The sequence below is a fragment of the Apteryx rowi genome, unplaced genomic scaffold (assembly GCF_003343035.1).
Source record: "Apteryx rowi isolate R43461 unplaced genomic scaffold, aptRow1 scaffold_419, whole genome shotgun sequence".
NCBI lineage: Eukaryota > Metazoa > Chordata > Aves > Apterygiformes > Apterygidae > Apteryx > Apteryx rowi.
Genome location: NW_020450661.1, coordinates 291026 through 316195, shown reverse-complemented (window position 1 = coordinate 316195; position 25170 = coordinate 291026). Strand labels below are relative to the sequence as shown.

General features: G+C 37.4%; 1 protein-coding gene across 1 annotated transcript in view; it reads right to left on the bottom strand.

Annotated features, from left to right (window-relative positions):
* GALNTL6 (polypeptide N-acetylgalactosaminyltransferase like 6) overlaps nt 1-25170 on the bottom strand; it is a gene marked incomplete at its 5' end in the record, with an annotated part of 337061 nt that overhangs the window by 40166 nt on the left and 271725 nt on the right. The window contains one exon of the mRNA XM_026075986.1: nt 8863-8980. Within this exon, the coding sequence (XP_025931771.1) occupies nt 8863-8980 (118 nt within the window). The remainder of the gene's footprint in view (nt 1-8862; nt 8981-25170) is intronic.

The following is a 25170-nucleotide window of genomic DNA, read 5'->3' as shown; positions in this document are numbered from 1 at the left end:
ACATATTGCRTCAGATGTAAAGAGGCATATATGAAACATCTCCATTAATTTGGAAGGGAACTTAGGCGTACCCATTACATATACAAAGGGATATTCTTTGTATTTGGTGCATTCTGTATATATATGAGTGATGGTGAAATAAGTTTGGGACTGAGGCTAAAGCAGAACAGTACATAGGCAACTGAAAGTTTTACCAATGATTTACAGAAAGGAATTCACCCAAAAGTTGATATGCTCAATATCAACCAATAAAAACAACAGAAACCAGATCCTCAGCAAAAGGTATCAGAAAATAAGATGTGATCACAAATACTTGACATTCTCTATGAAGTGTCTGGAGAACAGACAATGTCGATCTCTGCACTCTTTTACCAGGCATTTCTCATTCTCTTCTGTCCTGCCTGCCAGCTAGCTGTAGCTGCTGAATTTCTGAAACCACAGAAAAATGAAATTCTTAATTTTATGGTAGGTCAAGATTAAGCAATAGCGAAAATGGACAAGACWCTTTCACTCTGCCAATATGAGCTTGCCTGTTTGTGATACAGGGTGTTTCTGCATGGTCATGGCAGTATGGCTGTGAGCTGGTGAGTAAACTTTAGTAATCAGAACATGCAGACACTGAAGACTGTATTATGGGATACCCCAGTGCTTGAGTGTGACTCATAGCAGTTGCTGAAGGCAACATGCAAGCCCCTGAGACTTACTGCACAATTCATACTATGAATGGAGAAAAGAGGGGTTTTAGACTGAAGTTTTGAGTTGGAAAGCAATTACGAAGTTGCTTCTTATGGGCTCTTTAGGTGTAAGTCCTTACAGGCTATTAGTTGTTAGCCATAGCACCCAACTGAGAGCTGGTAATTGACTGTCTGAGGATCTATACCGCATTGCAGCGCAAAAATAAGTATGCTAGCATAAACTTTCAAAGTTTTGAAATCACTGAAGATGGAGTAAACTCTCATGTTTGGCAACTTTCGAAGAAGGTTTGAAACCACCAAAGATTCAGTAAACTCTCGTGTTTGGCTTTGTCCTGCAGTTCCACAGAAACACTTGCACAGTCAGGTGCAGCTGAGTCAGGTGCTACTCTGGGAAGCTGTTACTTGCTACCTCCCAACGCAGGGTTAGTTACCTCTTAACTAAGGCATAGAACCACTATCTGGATGCTTTTGGTGCATGCTAAAATGTCAGATGAGGAGACAAATTTTGCATTCCAGCAGCACAGGGCGTGAAAGGTACCTGTCCTGGGCATCACTCTGCTAAATGGAAGCATATATGTTGATAGAATCAAGAGTATTTAATAGGTATTTCTGTTGTGAGGATATCTTATTTGGTATTTTAGTGAACAGAGTCCTCCTCAGGGAACAAATTTACCAGTGGGTTCAAAATGGAGGCCCAGGTGAATGCCCTGCATCCAAGCCAAAATAGCTCATTACAGCCTAGAGCAGTCTTGCTCTGTCATGTAGACATGATTTTTCTTTCCGAAAACATATTGTAAAATTTACTTCTTAAAGAAAACCTGAAATCCTCTCCTGTTTAATCTCATGTCAACTAATTCACTGGAAAATATGTTCATAAACATATTAAAAATTATGAAAATGATAACGTTAAAATAAAGCAAGTAATGCCACCAATAAAAAAAAATTCATTCCCTTTTCTGCCAATACTTTGTGTGTTGCACCATTTTGTACCTCTTTTTAGTGGAAATCTCTTCTGTGTTGCTGTCTGCAAATAGCCCAGTGCACTGATGAAACTGCAGATATATATTTAGTATTCATCACTATTTTTTAAATGAAGGTGTTATTTCAAAGGCTAGAGAAGATATTGAAGTGATTACACAAGGTTTCTCAGCCCTTGAAGAGTGGACAGCATAGCAGTTTGACTCAGAGGAAGGTCAGCCACAGACACATTTAAAAGACATGAAAGGAGAAAAATATGTATAGGTCAGTGTTTCTTTAACTCAGACAATGAGTGCTAAAGTAGACATATACTGCATTTCCCTAATGCAGTAGGATGTGAATAAAAAAAATAAAAGGAGAAAAGGCATTAGAAAAAAAACTGTCAGACATGCTGAGGCAATAACAAGTGGGAGAAAATAACACTTTGTATTGGGCTTATATTTGATAGATACAAAACTTGAAAATGCTGTGCTGCACCTGAGGTGCACAGTGTAGGGTAATTGAAATGAGTCCTGGGTTTCCTTGAAGGACATTTAGCAGCTGTTCCTGTCTATCTTTCAGCTTCAGAGTGATTTTAAAGGCATTTTTATATTTTCCTGGGAAGATCAATTCTGGCAACCTTGTCTTTAAAATGTGCATTTTGTGTCAGCTGTGCTAAATGCAAGAAATTGGAGAATGACTTCTGTGTTAAATATTACAGATCTCCAGTGTATCATGAAAGGAATTCAGGTGGTGTGGGACACGTGGTGAAATGATATCACAACGCTGATGCCTCTGTTTATCTAACAAGCAAGCAATGAAACTCAAGATTGCTAATGTCTCCTTCTTACAAAAGCAAGGAATCTGCTCTGCAGCCAGGGTATAAAAAAAACAACAACAAAAACAAAACAACAAAACTTCAGTTTGCAAACATCAAAAGAGTAGTAGTTTCTGTGTTGACTATGTACTGTATCACAATTTATCATCATATAGCTCCTTCCAACAGAATGTTGCAAAACACTTTATAGAGATGGTTGAAAGCAAATGGCAAGCACTAGGGCAAACTTTAAAAGAGATTAAGCAGGTTTTGTTCTCGACTGGAGCTTTGATGTCACAGATGCATTTTCTGGCTCTGCTGTACAGCTCTTGTGGGATTTTGGCAAAATCACCCTCTTTGCACTTCACTTTGTCTTTAAAATCGAATGCTACTTTCTCCTGTGTTTTATCTGCTTTACCTATTTAGTTTGTGAGTAATCCAGCCCTGGGACTGTCTGTAAAATGTAAATACAGTGCATGCTAGAGTGAGACTGCAATCCATATGCTACATCATAATCATAATTACTGCAGTAAGAGACTAGATTTCTGAGCAGTGGAGGATGTGCTGCTATGGAACAGGAATATAAACATATAGCAAACTATGTAAAAGATTGAGGAGGGACTGAACGGATCTTGGATCAGGCTTCAAAGCTAATTGAAAAATATACTGCTGCTGAGGGTCAGGAACAAGACAGACAACAGCAAGAGACACTAAAATGGATGGAAAAAGACAAACAGTAAACTGGTGGTAGAAGAGTATAAAGTATGTCAGGCAAAGTTGCCAGCATGGTGCACTGAGCATTCTGCAAGAAGTAAAGACTATCCACAGGAGAGATGTATTACTGTAATGGGGCTGAAAAACCTGTAGAAAGTAAGAATATAAAACTATTAAGGGATTTTTCAGTCATACTTCCTGAAATATAAGCCAAAAGATCAGATTTGGCAGTTGTAGAAAAGGAGAAGGAAGAATACTTCACTGTGAACTTTTTCATGTAGTGACAATGTTCAGCTAAATGCAAGAAAAAAATCTAAAAATAGAATCAATTACTGCAAAATCTGTAGTCAGTGGGGTCACGAACAGTAAAACACTTACTTGTGGTGCAGTGGGATTTCATGAGAGCGATGTTATAACAGCACTGTGTAAACTGAAAACTGATGACTGTGGATATTTCAGCAACACTGACTGGCACCTCTAAAGTACTGAGGAAGGTGGTAACATTCCCTGCTTGTCAATACTTTGGTACAGATTAGAACTGCACTAACAACTCCCTAATGTTCCCCTACTCTCTATCTCTCACCAAGATTGCCAACAGTGGTGGGAATTAATAATCACTATGGTGGTAAAGAAAGGGACTCGGAGGCGTGCACTGGAAGACAAGGATGAGGAGAATCTGGAAGATGTGCTAAAATGTGTAAGGATAAAACAGTCCTGTATAGAGGAGACTAACTTCAGAGAGGCTAGGATAKCACCTCTAGTATTTTCATCAAGCTATGATTTAAGATGTTTAATGTTAAGACATTCCTAAAGAATGTAGAGTCTTCAGCAAACACAGGAAATGCATTTCTTATCTTTCACCTCTCTATCTTCTGGAGATTACTACATTAACAGTGTCTTTCTAACAGACGTATTTAGGACTTCCTAAATAGTGGCTTCCTCGGTAATTGAGAAGAGAAGCTATTCATCAGGTCACTTCTAGCACTCTGCCAGCTTTCACAAGGTTAGTGCATGCTGAATGGTATCAGCAAGATATCACGTATCTTTTTCATTAAAAAATTGATCCCGAGGTGTTTATGCTGCCAGAAAAATAAAACACCGTATATTATTTCTTATGTAAAAATGAGTCTAAGAAACTATTTTATGAAGAGTTCAGATTTTGAGATGCAGGCTGTGGCTGCCTCACCATCCAATGAATGTGCATGCGAGTGCTCTGATTTGGAAATAGCAGTTAATTAACATGGCAACCACCTCTGCACTTCCTGAAATCCTTTGCAGCAATGTTACCAAGCACAAAATGAACAACGACAAAAAAAAATGTTGGGTTTTGCAGCTGAGGAAATAAAGGTCAAGCAAAATTTAAAAATACCACCTGGAATATAAGTTTGAGGAGTACTTTCATGAATAACTAGGTCATACTGAATCTTTTTGCCTGTCATGCAATGACACAATTCCAAACATCATAGAAATATTATAAAACCTACYGTTTTGGGGGGAAAGTAATAGAATTAGGCTGCAGTTAATTTAGTTTCACTGCAGATTCACTCCCTGTAGTATCTATTTTTTTTCTTAGAACTGCTCCCCACCCCCCAAACACATGTTTTTTTCTCACACCATCCACCTTCTGGCCCTCTGTAATAAGATAATGCAAMCCCCACCATGGAAAAAGATGTTTGGTTAGGACAGTGCTCTATGTTCAGGCCTGGCATCTGTCACTCCTAGGTCACAGCCAGGGAGAAATAGAGATGGACACCTTCCTTTTAGGCTTCCTAGCCTGAGCTAGGCTTTTTCTAAACACCTTTTCTAAATCTGGTTCATCCTCTTCCTGTGAGCAATTGTTGCCCAACTCCCCAGGCAACTGCTTGCCTTGTGGTTTGGATCAACCACCTGGCACATGTGTGCCTGCCCCAGTTAAGACCTGAACCAGCACGTCCAGCGGGGCACTTCTGCCCTACATGAGGTTTTCTGTTCCCATCATATCATTCTATAAATTTAGACACATCCTTCCTACACCTTTTTTCTTTCTCTCCATCACTAATCATACTTTTTAAATCAGTCCTTGAACTCTGTCATATCATCTTGAACTCATAAAGCAGTATTGCTTTGTCACTGCTAGTGATTCCTTTGAGCATGCGTGGTGACTCCATGACTTAGCACCAACCTTTGTGTTGTGTTTCCGGGTTATGCAAAGTGCAGTAGAAGGTTACAGTGAGCAGAGCAGAGCAGTTGATATCAAGTTCATGATGAAGAAACTGATATCAGAGGACTTCAGGCAGACTATTTTACCAAGTCCTAACCAGCACAGTTTAGCCATCATACTTCTTTAAAAGATCCAATTTCTCTCTTTCTCTGTGCTCATGGCATTCCACCTACTTTGTAGCAAATCTTGAGTTGTGGGGATGATTGCGGATATCCCTCATACAACAGCGCAGAGACTTTGGGTTGAGAAGATGCTTTTTCTTAATAGGATATTGACTGGCAAGTGATCTTTTACCTTTGGTTGGTAAGCATTTCTGTGGAGCAAAGTTTCATTCCAACATCAAGGAAATCCTTCTCCAAATAAAATTAGGGCAGAGAATATCAAACATGACCTATACTGTTTCTTTAGCATGGTTTCTCATTTGCCACTAGTGAATTTGTATATATATCCAAGATATTTGACATAAACATTTGTCAAAGTTCTTTAATGTACCTGCAAGGTTATCTTTGCACTCAAAACATTAGGGTCAGGCAAACAGCAGCAATAATTAAAGACAAGTCACAGCTTGTCTGTTCTAGAGGAACCTGGGCCTACTGTTATCATGTTAAGCAGAGAGATCACTACAATGAACAGTAGCTCACTGATCCATGAAGTGAAGTTTAAAATTCATCACTGAGTGAAGAGGACCAAAAATGACATGTGAACACTCCTCACTCCCACTCACAGAGCAGTGCAAGATGAACCAGACAGTTCAAGATGAACCAGACACTACTTCATTTCAGCGAGTACATGACAACTCTCACTCTGGCATATATTCCCTCATAATTACATCACTGTATTTGAATTAACCACAAGAATCATTAGTCTGATACTGGGAAGGTCATGTCATCAGCATGATCTCCATTTATAGTAGCTAGAACATTTACTTATTTACATTTATACAACTGCTTTCATACCAATGGATCCCAAAGTTAAAAACAAGATGATATATGAAGAGCATAGAAGGAACATTGTAGCTATTCCTGAATTTAAAGATCTGCCTAAATCAGTCCTCTAAATACAATCTTCCCACAATTATGGGACATTTCAAATCAGCTTCCTTTTGCAACTTCTTAATGAAAACCAGTCATGCTTTTAAAAAAATATTTAAGAATTAATTGAGTCAAAGAAGAAATGAGTGAGAATTGCTAAGTACCTGGTGGTTAGAAATGTTCTTGATGCAAGCATACTCCAAATAATATGTAATTATTTGCCAAGCAAAATAACATTAACGAGAGACGCAGCATAAACATAGGGCACCCATCCTATGACATTCTCATAGGCTGTAGATGTGGACACTCTCAGGAAAAGAAAGATGTAGTTTCAGGCTCACTCAAGCAGAAGAGCAAACTGAACCTGGGTCTCACACAGGTTGATCATCTGGCTTTTTCATGCACTTGTTGAATAAACAGAGAGATGGACAGTCCAACATCTTCCCAAGTTTTTTGAATAAAGCCTGTTTGGTTCATTTGACCTCATTTACAGAAATTTTAAGATGACTGAAATGATATCTCTTGATGCAGAAACTGTTGAACCAGGAACCTTTCCTGAGCAATTAGTGATTCTGATATAATAAAATGCCCTTTCTGTTACTCCCTCTCCCTGTTACCATTTTTTCCCCCATTCATTTTTCATTCCAAAGAAAACAGCAGTCTTTTATAAAAGTCAGAGCTGTTGAAGTTCTTCCAACAGAAAGTTGTTATTCCTATTGGGCAAATGACACAATATCTTTTTTAAAGATTTTTTTTTTCTTTTAATACTAATAAGAAAAGACAGGGACTCCAAGGGCATATATACTAATGAGATGAATTTGAAATGAGACCCAGTGTGACACAGCTGCCTCCAGAAAAATCTATCACTTGAGCAAAGCAGGCTGGGGCAATCTAGCATCTCAACTTCCAGTGCTGTTACCATGGTTTCTATACAAAGAGGACTGGACTGCATTCCCATTATATTCTTTGTGATGACAAATAAAGGAATATGGGAACTAGGATAATAACATCTTAGGTGACCTGTCAGAGACAGCTGTGACAGTTACAAGTGACAGAAACAACCTAAATATATAGAATGTAAATTGATACATTCTAAACTTGCTGTCTGTCTATTGGGTTTCCCCTGCCTTCCAACTCTATTTTGCTGTGGTATAGAAGTGATTCAAAGAAACATGAGAGTAGCACAGTAAATACAAACCATTTTGCTGTTCTTGATAACTCTCATAAAGACAGTCTGGCAGTCAAGTGTAGGGTCATGTTGTACGTTTCATTCAACAGTACGGCCTCAACTCTATTGTTTTAATCAGAGTTGAAACTCAGATGCAGCTAGGTGTATAATATTATTCATGGCTGACATACTGAATTTATTTACTGAGGTTGACACTGTAGGAGTTTAGAAGTAGGCTGGAAAGATCCTGAAGCTAAATGTGAACTCTAATTTCAGATCCAAGTTTTATCAAAATATGTTTGACTCAATGCATCTATTTCCTGATATTCTATCAACTAATTGAAAGTTTTTGCATGTAGAGGCCATCAGGTAAAGTTCTTAATTCTCTGGGTACACTGGAAGATAATAAACTAAATTTTCAAAATTAGGCATATTAGTCCTTATCAAACTAATACAAAYACCTGTTATACATGTGGAAAGCAACAGAACTGTCACGCAGCATGTAAAAGCCAAATAACTGATTTGGATACATACACAACCACACAGAAAATATATATACCATAAATACCATGGCTGGTTGTACATAACCTGAGCACTTAAAAAACAGATATTCTGTCATTGCAATTATCCAAATGCAATTAAAAAATCATCTCATGTTGAAAATCTGGCCTGTCAAATATAGCTCATAACAGCTGAGTGGATCTAGTGATTCACTACTATTGAAAGGAGTCCTTCTTCCAATGACTTTCTCTTTTCATTCCTACCCATTTCCCTAAACCAGCTCTAGGGGGGCCTCTTCCCAGAGATGATTAAATGTGTTGACTTGGGCAAAATATTTTTTTTTTTCTGTATTAGTTATTTGTTGGTTTACTGAGTTGAATCTGCTCAACAAATGCAGTGTAAAATATAACAATAAATTAATGCAAAGCTGATACAAGGTAAGTGGAGGAAGAGGACAAGACCTGAAGCACTGAATGAGGTAACACTCCCTTCTCCTGATAGTGGCAAGCTACCAGATTGTCAGAGAAAACTGATTTGGTGTGATTTTTCTATGGCCTCTGGAGCATATGTTAATGGCATAGCTCTCAGAAATTAGCAGAAATTCATTTAAGAAGCAAAGTAGTATTGTACTTAATTAGTTTTAGTTAAAAGACAAAAGCCAGTATGAATAAAAGCCTCATGATCACAAAGCATTTCAGAAATGAAAATCCAGAGAAGTAAAACAGCATCTGTTACCAAACAAGTAAGGAATTATTGTATAAAGTGACTTAATGACTTACCTTAAAGGAAATTTCATACTGCTCTCCTCCCCATATTTCTAATCCTGGATCATAGCCTCCCAGCTCCCAAAACCATTTTCGGTTAACAGCAAATAGTCCTCCAGCCATAACGGGAGACCTGAAGAAGGTATAACGCAAACTATGAATGACAGGCACCATCATGCCATGCTTGAAAAAGTGAAAAGATTGACAATGGCCATGGACTAACAATAATGAAGACGCTAGCATGTGTGTGTGTTTGTGTGTGTCTGCGTGTGCGTGTGAACATAGCTGGCTGGCTCCCACAGTCCTAAAACTATGGAAGGAGCAGACAATGTGTATTGCAGACAAGCAACACCTACCCTTATTCACCCCAAATGGACTCTAACTGAAGAAGAATAGGCTGCGTGAAGCATGATAGACACTCACATGCATAAATACTTTCTTCTTTAAACAAATTCTGTTTATTACTAAATAAACCCATTTAACACTAAAAGAAAAGGACTCTGGAAACATGCAAAAGTACTTAATGCAATTCCTGTATTCCATATAAAGTAACCCACCTTTGAAAATGAATTTTGAAAGTGAGCAAAACTTGTCAATTCATTTCAGTCCCACAGGTGCTGGTTAGAGGAAGGCAGAAATGTGACAGTGGGTGGCTACAGAGCAGTGCTAGTTGTTGAGAGTTAAACATCTGCTCTTCTACAGTGGCATTTAAAACTCTTAAACTTTGGTAATTACCTCATACCTGGTAATTTACCTCAAAGACAAATAGTCTGCTATGTTCCCTGGCAAATATCACACAAAAACTTGTGGAATTTACTTGAATTGCTTTAACCCATCTCTTTCCACAGATCACAGAGCAAACAAGTGGGGTATTTAAAATTAATATTGGAGAATGTTCACAAAAAGTGCATTCCAAATGTATAAACAGAAATTTTTGTACTAGGAACTATGAGTTATTTTCACTACCAGGAAGACCATGTCTCTAATGTGGCAAATACATCGGCAGCTCTCAAGATTTAAATGCTGCTCACTGATTCCTTGAAGTTGCAGTGGAAGAGGGATACGATGGGACTAACACTGAACAGGAGGGAGGATTTAGGCTGAAGAAAGTTCAGTCGAAACAATTCAGCTCAACACCTGCCCTGTGAGTTTTGGAGCAAGGGGCTAAGATGCATTTCTGTTGATGGCTGGTCAGAAACAGAAAAGATACATAATTTTCCCTAGATAAAGGAGATCTGGTTGTCTTTCTGTCAGTACTTCCTTGTGGGAGAACAAACATGAAATGACATCTTATATGAAATGCTTTGTAACATTGCAACCCCTGAGGGAAAATTATCTGATCTGGGAGCRTTTTTGTTTTGAATTACAATTGATGATTTGTTTGTGGCTATGGAAGCAGCTAGTACCATCCCTGAAGAACTGGCTGGCAAATGAAAACTTCATCCTTTGCCATTGATTGAGGATTTGGTAGTGAACTCAGGACTGATAAGTATCATAGGAATCTACACGTAAGTTAGAAGTTTATTAAACAGGACATCAAGTTAATGGAAGAATATTCTGCCATATTTTTGCTACCTTGTCACTTTTGATAAAGCTATCTTTCAGTCAGGGCAGGGCAGAAGATAATATAGCAAGCAGACAGGTAGGTGGCCTCTGCCACCATTTGAACGGCAGAGAAGCCCCATACGCCTGAATGTTAGAAAATGATTCTCTCATCTACATACATGATAATGAAAAACATTATAGATATTTTTCCTTTCACTTATATTAGACAAGTTTGTTTTGTATGTGAGATATTTATTTTTTTAAGTTTATATTACATCTTATATTAAACTATCCATTTTCACAACTAGGAAACTCTGTTTTTAACAGACTCATTCTATTTTCCTTTAGAGATTACAGTTTTGAAAGCACATAGTGGCTTTGTGAAACAAAGCTGAAATAATCTAACTAGCAAGGCCATGCTCTATAACATACACTGAATGCTGATATATTTTTACTTTTATTGACATTTCATACCTTAGATATTGACTGTTCTCTCCACATATGAATAAATTCAATGGAGTTTTTATTAGAAACCTTCCTCTTGGGATTTTGACTACTACAATACTTTTTCAGTTCCTACCAAAGTAAATCTAATTACAACATGCCCCTTGTAACTTCAGGTTCTAAATAACCAAAACACAATGTCCATTTACAAAGATGGACTTGCATGAAGAATGTTTATAACTAAATCTTTACTGAAGAAATGAAGTCCCAGAAATCACTGGGGAAATGCAGGTTTTTGCTAATGCTCTTAGGTACAGTATCTTCCATGAGCATTCCTCTTGACACAGTGAACAGACTATGAAAAAGGTAATCCCCTCAGCAGGTGAGTCAGACACAAGATGAAAAAAACCCAGAGACTTCAAATTGAGAAATAATTGGCAGATACTCACAAATTACACTTAATCTATAGATTTTTCCAGTTATAATACTGAGTAATGAATCCCCTTGTTATTTAGATACTAGTTCACAAAAGTTCAGAATATTCATTACAATTAGCAAAACTACCAAACAAGTGACTGGAACAGCAGCAGATGCAAATTTCTCACATTTACTTTTTTAAAAAATTGATTTTTCATGTAACATCGCTCTGTTCATTCTTACTCCACAACACATTCTCACACTTGTTGCTTTGCAGAAAGAGTGATGGAGGGGACAAAAAAGAATGGCCTTCTGGTTTTTATTGGAGTGGGAAGAGCAATATGCTGTGTGAACCTGACTGTTTGGCACAGAATATGTATTCCATTCCATACACAGTTACTGCAGAACAGGCCTTAGATTGTCTCCAAAATATGAAGACAAGAGTCTAACTCCACAAACATTATCGATATGAAAAGTTCTTTTGTAGTCAATAGTATCACTCACACAGATAAGAACTGCACTGAGCCCAAAGGAGAAGAATTAATCTCTTGTTTCTTGGCTTCCATATAGAAATGTCAAGTACAAAGCCATGTTTGTAGAAGTCATTTTTCATGAAACATCCTACTCAGACACTTAAACAATCAGACTTGAGATACTGTAGCATAATATTAGGCAACTACAGTGGGAAGCTGTAAAAGATTCCTAGTCATAGACTTCAAAGGACAAAGTGTCCCAAAACACCAGCCTGGAAACGCTAAGGTTACTAAACTTAAAAGTATGTGTAAAAAACTTCCACATGAGAAGTACTGCACAGACTCTCTACATCTGGAATAACAAGTTAAAGTCAGCTGATACAAAAATAGCACAAGAGGTCATAGATTCCTGTGCTGAGATGGAAAAGGAGTTTGATTTAGTTAGGGTGCCAAAAACAAAATTATTTTTTGTGAAAAAAGACAGACTGAGGAAATGGCAGGCAAATGCTTAATGTGAAAAGATAGCTTACAAAGAGATTAAAAATGGGTACTAAAAGAAGCATGGCAATAGCTTAAATGCAGCCAGTGAAGAATTTTAGCTCCTAATTTACATGCAGAGGAAGAAAAGAGATCATCTATGAATTTTCAAGGTAAGAGAAAGAATGACAGTGAAACAAAAGGAATGTGAAATTACTTGCTTTAGAAACAAATGCAGCATGTTGGTGAACTGCTTAACAGGGTTTGTAATTGTTACAGTGCAAGAGTGATATATATATATATATTTATTTATATGCAGTGGACCTAAACGACTTATGAATGTGTGAAAAGGAAAGAGGATCACTGACAACATATAGGAGGTCACTTAGGAAATGAAAAGGGGAAAGCAACTGTGTCAGACAAAGGGCGCAGTAAGTACACTGAAGTTTTTGAGACTGGAAGATGCCCAATATATGACACATCTACTTAGTATCCTATATGGTCACTAGATGAACATAGGTTTGTGTTGTTTATTATTCAACACAAAGAAAATATTACACCGTCCATTGATCATCACTGAATACAGATAATGTTGCATACTAGGACACTTTGGGAAAGGACTGATGGAAATTGCCTGCATGGAACTGCAAACCTGGAAGGAGCATCCAGTCAGTGGCATATTTCACTATACATTGCTTTGAATAAGTCAGACCTATTAAAGACTTTATGCTGAACTACTGAACAAAAGTGCCAGAAAGATGCCTCCATCTTAGGCAGGATATGTTAGAGAAACTGACCTTCATTGCCAAACTAACTGGGATACAGTACAAAAACTGGGGTAAACATTAGCCTGCATCAGGTGTCAGTGTTGGGTCCTGTTGACCTAGTGGAGTCATAGATGTGAGAGATGGGAAGGGGGGGGGGCACTTTGCTGCTGGCAGTGACGCACACAGAAACAACTAGCGACCTACCAAGCTCAGCTTTGAACTGCTCTTGTGCTCCTTTTAGAGTTGAATGTCAATGTCCTGCTAGGGAAGGGAAGTGAAGTGCCCTCACACCCTAGTGACACCACAGCAAGGCAACTTAGAGGAGCAAAAAATTCAAATTTCTTGTTTCAGCGTTACTGCTGCTGGTGCCCTCTGCAGTGATTCCTGATACTGCACCAAAGCTGCTAAATGTAAATGGCAGAAGCTGATGCTAATCCTATGTAATAAAAGGTTCTAACAAAATTGAAAATTAAAATCTATGTATGTGTAATGTAAGAGATAAAGACTTGGTTACTCACATGAAATGAAGAGAGTGTGGAAATGAAAGAAACAGAAATGAAGATGAAGAAATGATGAAATGGCTAGAAAGTGGTCAAGATTAAAATAAATGACAAAAATATGAACTTATCATAGGTTGCTTCAACTGAAGATAACATGATGAACAGTAGGCTAAATTAGCATTGTCATTTTGCAAAGATCTGTGAATCATATTGGTCATGTGAGTCTTGCAAAGACAGTTGGAGAAAGATCACCAAGCAGAAGAGTAATATATTGCACATAGAAAAAGAGGTTGATGTAGTCAAAGTTCGAATGAATGTGGATCAGACTGTGACATCCCTTAATGAATTTTTCAAGAAGCAAATTAAAAAGAAAAATCTCATATTCTGAATTTTTTAATCAGAGCTATTTAAAAATTCTATTTTTAAATGTGATTTTTTACATTAAATATTTCTGTAATACATAATTTCCTCTTATCATTTTAATCTCTCTTATCATAACATGAGTAATTGCCCTGTTTATGAAATTATCAAAGTTAAAAAAGTTAAGCCTGTATCTGTGACATTAAATTATGGGATTTAATCTTTTCTCCCAATAACAAAAGTACAGACCTTTGAACAACTTTTCCCCTTATCTGATGAATTTTTGTCTCTGACTGTAAGAAATAATCAAATATGTTTTGAAAACAACTGTATCGCTGATGTCCATATGGTATCTCCCTAGAACATCTAGAAACAGTATCCTAAAACATGTACAAATCAATGGACTGTCATGTGGCAGGTCAACTGTGTAAGGTCTGTCCTAAAGTTGATTTGCTAATAAATCCCTTCCCTTGCACATCATCTGGCCAGTTCATTCAATGTACATACAAAGTGGTCATCATAGTACATTGCAAATTACCAACTCATTTTTCCTTCTCTTATGCATGTAACCCTGCAGTCCTGATCATTTATCATAAGATACCCCAACAACCTTCACAAAGCAAACTGAAGCTACTCCCGGGCAAATTCCAATCTGTATAGCTGTATTCTACTGGGAAGACTCCTTCTGCATTTTCTAGTTGGTTTCAGTAATCTGCATCTCCTAATTAAACTGTTACATAATCTTACCATCACTATTAAGCAGCTAGGATATTTTCATGCTAATTTTCCTTCCCCTATACCTTTTTGATGAGTTGTTTGCAATATCCATTATATTTTAATATAGGTGCATGCTGACTCTATCCTGCCTACAAAATATACATACATACATGTATGCATGGTTTATACATTTCTACTAACTGGCATCTCAAACAGTATTTTATAGATAACTCATTTGCGAGATATTTGTCCTTTAAGAGGCATAGCACTAAAATTTCACCCCACATTTGTTTCCATGCTAAACATTCTCTTGATTTTGTTCAAAAGAATCTCTAAAATATTCAGTCTAAAAGAGCACTTCTCCACAGGCTAGCACAAAATGACTAACTTTGCAATGATAAATATCTTGCTTTTTTAGCAGTTCTATTAAAATTCAGTCTTTCTCTTCATTGTTGACAACGAAATTTTCCACAGTAGAGTTACAAAGAAAATTAGCAGAGCTAATAGCATCTTACCTGAGCCGCTCAAACTTGTGAAAGATGCTAATTGACAGTCCTGAAGAACAAAACCCACTAGTGCTAGTAGTTGTGACAGACCAAAGTTGCAAAAGCTTTTCCTGACTCTCTGCCACTTTTTAGCCTAGACAGCACTATTATGCAGGATGGAGATCAGGGCTAAATTACTTTGACTCATACCTTCATAGCCTGCATCCCTCCATAATCAACAGTCTCTCTACTAAGATTGCAAAAAGGTCTCATTCTGATGCCAGTTGTGGTAAAGGGTTTCCCATGACCAATAAAATTGAAAAAAAAATTGATAAAAATTTGTATTCTCATGTAGTGACTTTTGTTGGAGATTATGAAAGTGCTATACAAACATCAGTTAGCTTAATTTCATGAAACTTTTACAAGTTGGCATTATATTCATCTTTCTTTAAACTTAAAAATATAAATGTTGTTTTGACATTTAAGCAAAGATTTTTAGAAGTATGAAAATGAAAAAACAGGCATCAAACTTATTTTTACATAACCCATCACTTCAAATTGTATTCAAATAGATCATTGTGCTGAAATGTGTAGCAGCCAAGCTGTGTTACTTAGAATTAATACACAAGACCCTATATAATTACATTTTATATTTTATTCTCACATTTTTTAGATCTGTAAAGACAGATCTAAAAGGGCTTGAGGTTCAATTTATAAACATTTTCACTGTGATTTCATCACATGGTTTCTTTGCATACTCTTCTTAGCATATTGCCTACTCCCTTTCATTTGGATGCCTAAACTTCATTGAAAAATCGTACTGTCAAAGAGTGATGAGCCTTTATATGAGTAATGATGCTGAGGTCCATTCAGCCTTCCCTCCCATATTTAGAAAATTAATGAAACTGTGTGTGGGGGGGGGGGTCAGCTGGGTAAAGATGGAAGACTCCAAAGAGAAGGCTTCCCCATCTGTGACCTCTCATAATCCAAGGGAAATCTATCTGAATTATTGCTAGAGAAGACCTATAGGACTCAAACTAAGGAGGTGGAGTGGTAGAAATGATCATCCGGAACCAAAAAGAAAATGAAAGTTACTGGAAGTGTCCTACAGCCACAGGTGTTCAAAAGGATAAAGYTGAGGCACAAAAGAACAGCTGGAATATCATGCTGCAAGTCTTACTAAAGAGATGAGTCCAGTACAGAAGCAGTCTTAGAAGATTCAGGCCTGAGTGCTGTAATGTCAAAAAAGGGGAACTAAGAGCACTACATCTGCTGAGCCATGTTCATGTCACAAGAGGCCAGGAATCTTGAAGATGTACAGTTCAACTGAAAAAAAACCCCCAACCCTTCAGCCTATTAGTAAGAAGTGAGAAAAACTGCAAGAAAAAAAAAATCCTCTAAGTAAAATTTGACACGACTTTGTTAATTTACAATACCTTTTAATAATGATGATTATCACTTGTATTCAGAGTTGTCCCCTGTGAAAATATCATCTTTGAAAATTAAGTGTAAGACTAAAAATCCATCTGAGGCAAAATATTACCAGCTGTCCCTAAAATAGGAACTTACATTAGCCCTCCCAGTTTTTGGAAAGGTTCAGTATGAAGCATGTCTGAAACTACACAGAAAAGAAAATACATTTCTTTTAAAGAAAAGATACAATCTTTCTCAACTTGTCAGGATAAAATATTATGTTAGATTCTGCATTTTAAGTTAACACAAGGTCAAAATTCAAACAGATAAGCAGTGTTTTGCATAGACAAATAATTTTGGAAGTCTCAGAAGTTACCCTGTTTCTGGTTCTTGTGAAAATTCAATTATTTTGATTATGAAGAAGGACTGTACCATTTGGCTGGAGGTACAACACACCTCCTACTGTCATCTTTTTCCCCCTGGCATATTATGAAACATGAGCCTGGCTATGTATTGAAAGGCTATGCCAATATTCTACACTTCATGCACATTTTTAAACAGGAAAAATCTGTTCAAGGTAACAAGGAAATCTGTGTATAGTACAAGTAAGGCTTTGCTAAACGGACATCTCATTTGAGATTAAACTTCTATTTTCAAATAAAAACACGACCAGCAGTATACCTACAGGCTCTCTCTCCTGGTTGCACAAGAACTCTGCCACTGCCTCCCAAGCATTAGGGAGTAACAATAGTTCATTAAATTCCATGGCGACTTTCAAGGATGTTCTCTCAGGATATATAAGGGCAGTAGTTCAACAGAATTACTATCCAGTGACAATCCTATCTTCCCCCTTTAGATGTAGATGCATACAACATCTTCCTCTTCCGGGGCTTACTTTTACTTTAGCTGTTTACATATGCCCAGTATACAATCATAAGCTAAGTTTAAACTCAATGATAAACTTTTTAACTTTATTAAAGATATTATATGATGCAGCTTAAGACATAGCTATTGCTCCAACCACAGATTTTTTTATTTCCAAAACATTCCTTAAATTCAGATCTTTTCTTCCCAGTAGAGATTCCTAGATCAATTATGATAACAAATCCAACTGGTTAGCCGTATGCTGTTAAATGGTCATATACTCATAAGTTATTCTGATTACTGTAACTCTAAAACATCATGAACTTATTCCAGATAAAAGTAGACTTAAAGGCACCACAGCCCAGAAAACTAGCTTTGCACTTATGTGTAAAAATGACTCCACATCTGGAGATTACAACTGCTCCAGGAACAGTGGGTTTTTTTGTTTGTTTGTTTTTTTCACTGCTCACATCTTGCAGTGAACTTCACAAGCAGATCAAAACAGCAGGAACATATAGTGCTCTGGCAGCACAGTGTCCTCTTTATAGGCAGGACCAGCAGGGTTGTGTCTATCAGGCCTACATTGTCTCCTGTGCCATATACACTCCATAGAGGCTGGTAAAACAGCTGCTTGGGTCTTTTTATGGTTGCCAGGTGAGAAAATGAGGTCATCCTATAAACTATACAATGTATCACTACATAGCACAGTATGCATATTTGCAACAATCAGAAAACTTTGAAAAAGACACAAAAGGCAGTTGAATTACAATCACCATTACACATTCCAAACAAAACAGAAGCCACCTTCTCTGGCTCTCCTGCAGTATTCAGGCCAAACCTTTTTTTGTGTAACACTAAAGACTTAGGTGGGTAAATGGGAAGAGTTAATATTAAAGCACGGCAAGTAAACAGTAACAGGAGTTTTGATGGGTCTTATTCCTTGTTTACCCCACTGTGCCCATGCCAGATCAGTCTGAATGATTAGTGAAGGCCATTTCCAGAACATTTCTGTCACAAAGATTTTAAATAAGTGGAGGCACAGTTACAATAACCTGCTCCTGGTTCTTCAGCAAAATTTTTTACGATGCTGCTGCCTAGGACACTGATGGGATCAGCCTTTTCTTCAGGCTCCCGTGAACATACCCACAGTGATTTGCTAAGTGCATGAGACACAGTTAATGATAGGGCCTGTGCTCTGCCAAGGAGCACAGGAAGTGGACGAATATTATCTCTTTGATCAGCCCTTCAGTAGTACTGCCAGCAACTGCCCCCACTCTATCCTTATATACACACAGTGCTTCAAACCCAAGCAAGGAAATGGGGACAAACGGTACTTTTAATATTTCATTTATTTCTGTCTTGGGGATTAATGCAGAAGCCTGGAATGATTACATACTGACAGGGAGGAAGACTGGATCCTATGTAGCTTTGTGCCATTGCTACAAAAAGCAGGTCACCGTTTGCCACTTGTCAACAATTTCAAGAACGTTATTATTAGGTTATGAGATGGCAACAAAAATGATGTCTGAAGAGGCAGATATGTAGCTAAAGGCATTCTGGGATCCTGGAAATGTGCTCCTAGAAGCATCCTTGCTATTAGAGCTCTGTAATTCACTATGTTACACTATTATGGAGGGTAATGGGGAGGCAGACACTTAACTATAATGAAATTAGGTTTCTCCTTGCCTGCACCAGAGGCACAACAAAATTTTCTTGTAAAAGCAGTGAAAGCAGTTTTTCAAAAATGGAACTGACAGAAAAACACTGGAATCCACTTCACAGTAAAGGATGAAGGAGCTGAAAGCTGATGAGGTTGAGCACTTCATTGTCCCCCAACAGCGTCTGCTTTTAATCTGATGTTGTAAAGATGGGCAGGCAGGGCTGTGGAAACCAATGGAAATGAACCTTCCTCTTTTATCATCATAGTAAATCACATGAAAAAAAAAATCTCCATTTGATAATAAAAATAAAATGAAAGTCTGGTCTAGGGATAGCTCTTCACATTTGCATAAGCTCATTCAGTCTGTACTAAAAATGCAGGGAAATGTGCCTTAGCAATAATGAGCTAGAGAGAGAGAATCTACACTGTGATCTGTAGTAGATTAATATCTTTGAGTTTTTCAACATCAAGGCTGTCAGGAATTGCAGAAGATATGCAATAGCTTATTTTATTTCCTCATAAAGAGTGATATCTAATGTTCTGCTTTCAGAATTTGGATGTGAACTGGTTGTTCTCAAAAATAATGTTAGAATGTGGACAGTTTCATTAACTATTAGTAAAATGTTCTGATGGCAAGAGTTGCTGATTGCTGTTATAAATGCTCACTTTGTTAGAAACTCTTTCACTCAGGTGAATATTTTGATATGCAGCTGAAGGGAAAATTGTCTATCCCAAATGAAACATTACATTTGCCTTTTAATCTAAATATAAATGTATACTTTCCTAAGTGTCACAAGTACACTTATTACAGTATTTACTGACAAATGTTCACATCTAGAGGTGAACCACTAGAAATCTGTATTACTGAATACATGGTTCTGCTTCCAAGCAATACGTCTTGTAAACTCGCAGCTAGGTCTTTAGATAGTTTAAGTGTATGCAGAATACAGGGCCAGTGGAATTATGCTGTTGTACATGAACTCTGGACCTGAGACCTGACCTTCAAGACAAATGAGGATAATAGGTTTGCCATACAGTTCTCTTAATTTGTACAGGCTATAGTGCAAACTACTCTGAATAAAGCACACTGGTCTCAGAACTGGAAACAAGAATTACTATGTGCTGCACTGGAGCTGCCCACACGCAGAACGGTGCCTCCAGCGAGGTGGCCAACCTCCCTGACCCTAGGAGTTACACCTTTTTCTTATAGCTGAAAGGTACAAGACATATTTCTCAGAAGGGCAAACAGAAGGGGACCTGTAGGGAAGCTGTGGGAGTAATTCAAAGGCAGGAGATAGTGGCAGTTCCCCAGGGGAGACACTGCTTCATGTGCGATAGGGCTGGACTGAGAACAGAGCTGGCTTCTGGGTGACAGAGTGATACAAACCTTAGCAACCTCTGCAGGCTTTCTCCCTCCCAGATCCACAGGTTTACTCTACTCAGCTACCCTTGTGCCAGCATGGTCCCACTGCCTGTCCTGTGGCAGGGCAAGGATCAGGATGGGTCACCCTAACCTACACATATCTATAATGAAAACACTGCAAGGAGAATTTGAGAACTGAAAACAATAACATATAAGCACTGCAATACCATTAACTCATATTCCAAAACTGCAATCTACACTAGTATCTGCAAGTCCAACAGAAAGGAATATGTATGCAATATCGCTTCCAGGAAATATTACTCTTTTGTATTTAGACTAAAGTATATAGATAAATAATATGGTTATTTTAAGAAAAGTCTGAAGAGCTGGAAAAATTGTGGGCAGTCATCCTGACTCACTTCCAAAAATCTACTAGTGAAAGCCCTATCATTTCAGAATTAAATTAGAAAACAGAAAGGCATATGAAATCCTGAACTGGCAGGAAGATGAGCTGGACAGTAATAAGGACACTTGCAGCTGATCTATAAAGGCTCTTTCATCAAGAGTTTACCAGAAAAAATCCATCAAACCTTAAAAAGCAAATCTTTAGCAAAATAATCAGAATCACCTATTGTTAGAAATGGCAGTTACCAGCACCAATGAAACTGTAGTTTCATCTGATCTTCTTTATCACGGTCACATTCATCACACAAGGAAATGGGTCTATACTGTCTAGGTGGTTACTAACAGTCTCAGTAAGTCAATGATACTCATAAGAAGCAGTTGGTAATACTATTATTATTGGACAGACTATACAAAGAGCGCTCAGTGCTTCTGACCCAACAGGTTTCATGGCACTGCATGGAAGTCGTTCAAGTGTAAATTCAAAGAGATTGTTAATGGCTGCTTTAAGACCCTGAGCACACCTTCTGAGCTGCCTCCACATTTCCTCAGCTTCTAGGCCTCTGATGCTTAGGCTATCACTGAAAGCATGAACTTGAACCTTAGTAAGAGACCAAGATGCTACTGTGACTCACACTCAGTACTGATATATAGATGGGCTTCATACCTCAAATCATCTGTTTTCCCTAGGGAGAGAAACCGCTAAAGCTGCCATGAAACCTATTGTCATGGAACATCACTTTAGTCCTGCAGGTACTTTATCATCTCTGTTTGCACCTCTCAGTAATTTCTCTTTAATCTTTGAAATTATAGTCAGTTATTTAGTGGCGATGGCCAGGGTCAATACAGCATCAGAATCAGGATTATGTTAACTGAATAAAAGCTGTGTGTCTCTGAAAGACAGAAATCCTCCAATGAGAAGACTGCTTGTATCTACCCTGTCACTGTAACTTACGTTCTTCCTGATCCCTTGACCCAAATCCTCTGACCATCTGCTCTGAACTCATGCTAGCTTGTTCCCAAACTCCCTTCTGGGAAACTCAAAAAGCTTTTCTAAAAGGGGAGAGTTCCCCCCTAAAAGGCAATGCTTCTCTCTGTGGTCAGCATGGATCTGAACACCAGGTTTGATTCCCCACACTCAGGGCAGTCCTTCCAATAAAAGACAGACAGTACTTTTATAAGTTAAAATATTCACCGACTAAACAGAAATAGAAAGTATGATCCTATAAAGACCAGGACTTTGCTAATGAACACATTTCAAACAATTCAGCTGCAGCTCGCAGAAGAAAAGAGAGCCCATAAAAACTGTAGGAAAGAACAATAATTGGGTTGGTCTGACATTTGTTGTCCCACGTTCGTGAAAAGATTTTTCTGAAAACTTCAGTTATACAACGACACATAATCAAACTTAACATGCATGATAAATTGTTGGCTGTCATTATCACTAATAAGAGAGAACAGTTACAGTTGCAAAGTAGCTGCTGTAGCATTCAGCCATATTCTGCTGACAAGAAAATAAACCTGATGAAAGATTTAAAGAGAAAATGTTATACACAAGCCTTCCCAGACACACAATTAAACAGAAATTGCAAAACACAAATAGTTAAATACACTATAAAACATGGAATTGCAGGTCAGTCATTGAAATTATTAGCATTGACAAAATTTCTTTCATAGTTTTCTTGTGAAGTTATACATGGGGTGTTATTCAATAAATAAGATAAACTGAAACAGAACACTGCAAACATTCACATTCCACTGTAATTACAGAAGATGTTATTCCATTAACAACTAATACTAGGAGGAAGCAGGAAAGCAAACAAGCCAAAGGGAAAAAATCTGCTTTCAAGTATTGTTAAATGAATCCCATTCATAATTGTGTTTGCTGCTTTAGTGATGAGACTTAACCTCTCAATGGAGGTGGAAAAGCAAAATTAAGCTGTGTTTTGGGGTCTGGGTAAGTGGATTCCTGACACTATCTTTCAGTCACGTGTGGATGCAACTATTCCTAGAGAGCAAAATCTCTCCTAGCTGGAAAGATACAATTTCTTGACAATGAGTAATAGCAAGAAAGAAAGACTGAGTACATTTTCTTAGAAAAAGAATCAGCTTCACAGAGGTCAGTATTCTGTCTCTGTTATTTCTCTTTGCAGAACAGAGACAGCAGCTTCAAGCAAATCTGACACGGCATGCTCTGTATTAGTAGTTTTCTTCCCTCATACATCACCTTGTCTGTACTGATACCCTTTAGATACCCTTCTACTAGTCTGGGGGTGGTTCATAACTACATTTCCCAAGGAGACAGCTCAACATAGTCGAACTCCCTGTGTAGAAACAACATACAAAGCAACGTTACTCCTCCTGCACTGTAGTGGAGAAATTCACCTTGAGACTTGATTTCACTTCCTGCCAGATTTATTAAATCAGAAAGCAGTGAAGCACAGTATGGACCTTCTGTTTGGGTTCAGTTCTTAAGAGAAGACTGTTGTAGCACACAGAACCTCATTACCTGTGCCATCTGAAGTAATGACTAAGAATAAAGTTAAAAAACAGTGAAAAATGTCACCTATTTTTGTTTCTGTAACTTGAGGAACACTGAAAGTACACAGTAAGTGCCAGCAAAAGACCCATATATGCAATCCTGGTAGTTCTTCAAGATCAGTGTATTATTTGCTGTGCACTAATAATAAAGATTGGTGCTAGGCAACACTCCAAATAAACAATATTATCATCCAAAAACTCCTGTTGCCATGAGCAGTGGTGCCCACATGATAAACACCACACAACAGAGTCAATATTCCTACAATAGATCTCCAGAACTCTGTAGAATAATGAAGTTCACTACACGGTCAAGGCATGTTCACAGTATGTGCATATGTATTTCATTATCAAGACAAAAGCCAACAGCCAAGTATTCAGCAACAATTATGTATCATATGTTTGACAAATAATATAAGTTAAAAAAAAAAGCTTCTGCTTCACAGAAGGGAATATAGTCAAGACCATTTTTCTTTCTGCATGAAAGACTTCGAGTTTAGTTTTCTAACTAGAGTTTTATTGATGAAGCATAACTAATTTGTTCTCTAGATGGAGATTAATGTAAGATTTTTAAATATATTTTCTAATGAAAAGTCATCGTGCAATCTATTCCAGCAGTAACAAAACAGAAAAGCAATACGTTTTCAGAAAGTACATGGCCTGTCTGTTAATGTAAATAATGCTTTGAAATATGGTTCCTGCTGAAAAGGTATTTGTTTAGAAATTGAGACATGAGTAGTAGAGCTTTCCTCAATCACTAAACTGTCCTAGCTCGGCCTGTCTCCTACAGCATCAGTGCAATTAGACATCTTGGACTAGTTCTGGCCAGCCAAGTTAGTTGCTGCAAACATTTTATTTTAAGAAGTATTATTTTTAATATTAAGAATTAAAATACTGACCTAGAGTACCAAACAAAATGTTTTCAGGGCTAGTGTGCAGGAAACTACATTTAAAAAATCCTTTGAAATATGATTTCACACATGCCCTTACTGTTAGCTTTGAATATTTTATTTGAATTTTGCTAAAATTACTTTTCAGTATTGTAACTTTTAAGCTTTAAAATAATGCTTTTTAATGTTAAACATTTCTTGTTATTATTATACAAAGCAGAGTCAGTTTTGCAAACTGACTTCAACTTTAACACAAAAGGTCTAATTACTATGTTATTTTTTTTCTTCATAGGAAACAAATACATAAATGAAGCACTTCAGTGAATTAAGCATGCTCCTCCCCATGTCTCATTTACTAAATTATGCTTCCTGATTGAGTTAGAGTTTAGCAAATCACTAAGTACTTCTCTTCATCCATGCAAACACAGCTTTCCGAGCAAAACAAATAGTTGTGCACAAAAACAGTTCTCAGTGTTGAATAAATCGGTCTCTCAGGGTAATATTTAAAAATTCTACAGGCAAGGTCATAATAAATATTAATGTATATACCAACATATCAAATATTATTCAAGTAATTCATATCACTTAAACTAGCACCACCAAARTATTATATATATCTTAAAATATTAAGGGCTGATGCAACTAACATTATATCCAGCAGCTTAGAATTGGATTGCCTTCTCCTTAACCACTTCTGCAATGCCTTTGTCTTACACTAAACATAGAAAATAAAGAAAATGGGAACAAAGCTACAACTATTTGAAAAACTGTCCCACTCTYCACAGGAACAATTAAATCACTATCCCCTTTTTAATGACCTTTTTCATAGCAGAAAACTGATGTAATGCCCTTCCTCTCAGTCTTTCTTTTTTCTGGATTAAACAGGTTCAGTTTACTCTAACCGGAGTCTCCAAAAGATTATTCCATGTTTCCTGAGCGTGGTGATCAAATCTGGACCAGGTAATGCACCTCAGCCTTCACAAGTGTGCAGACTGGAATAATTACCAG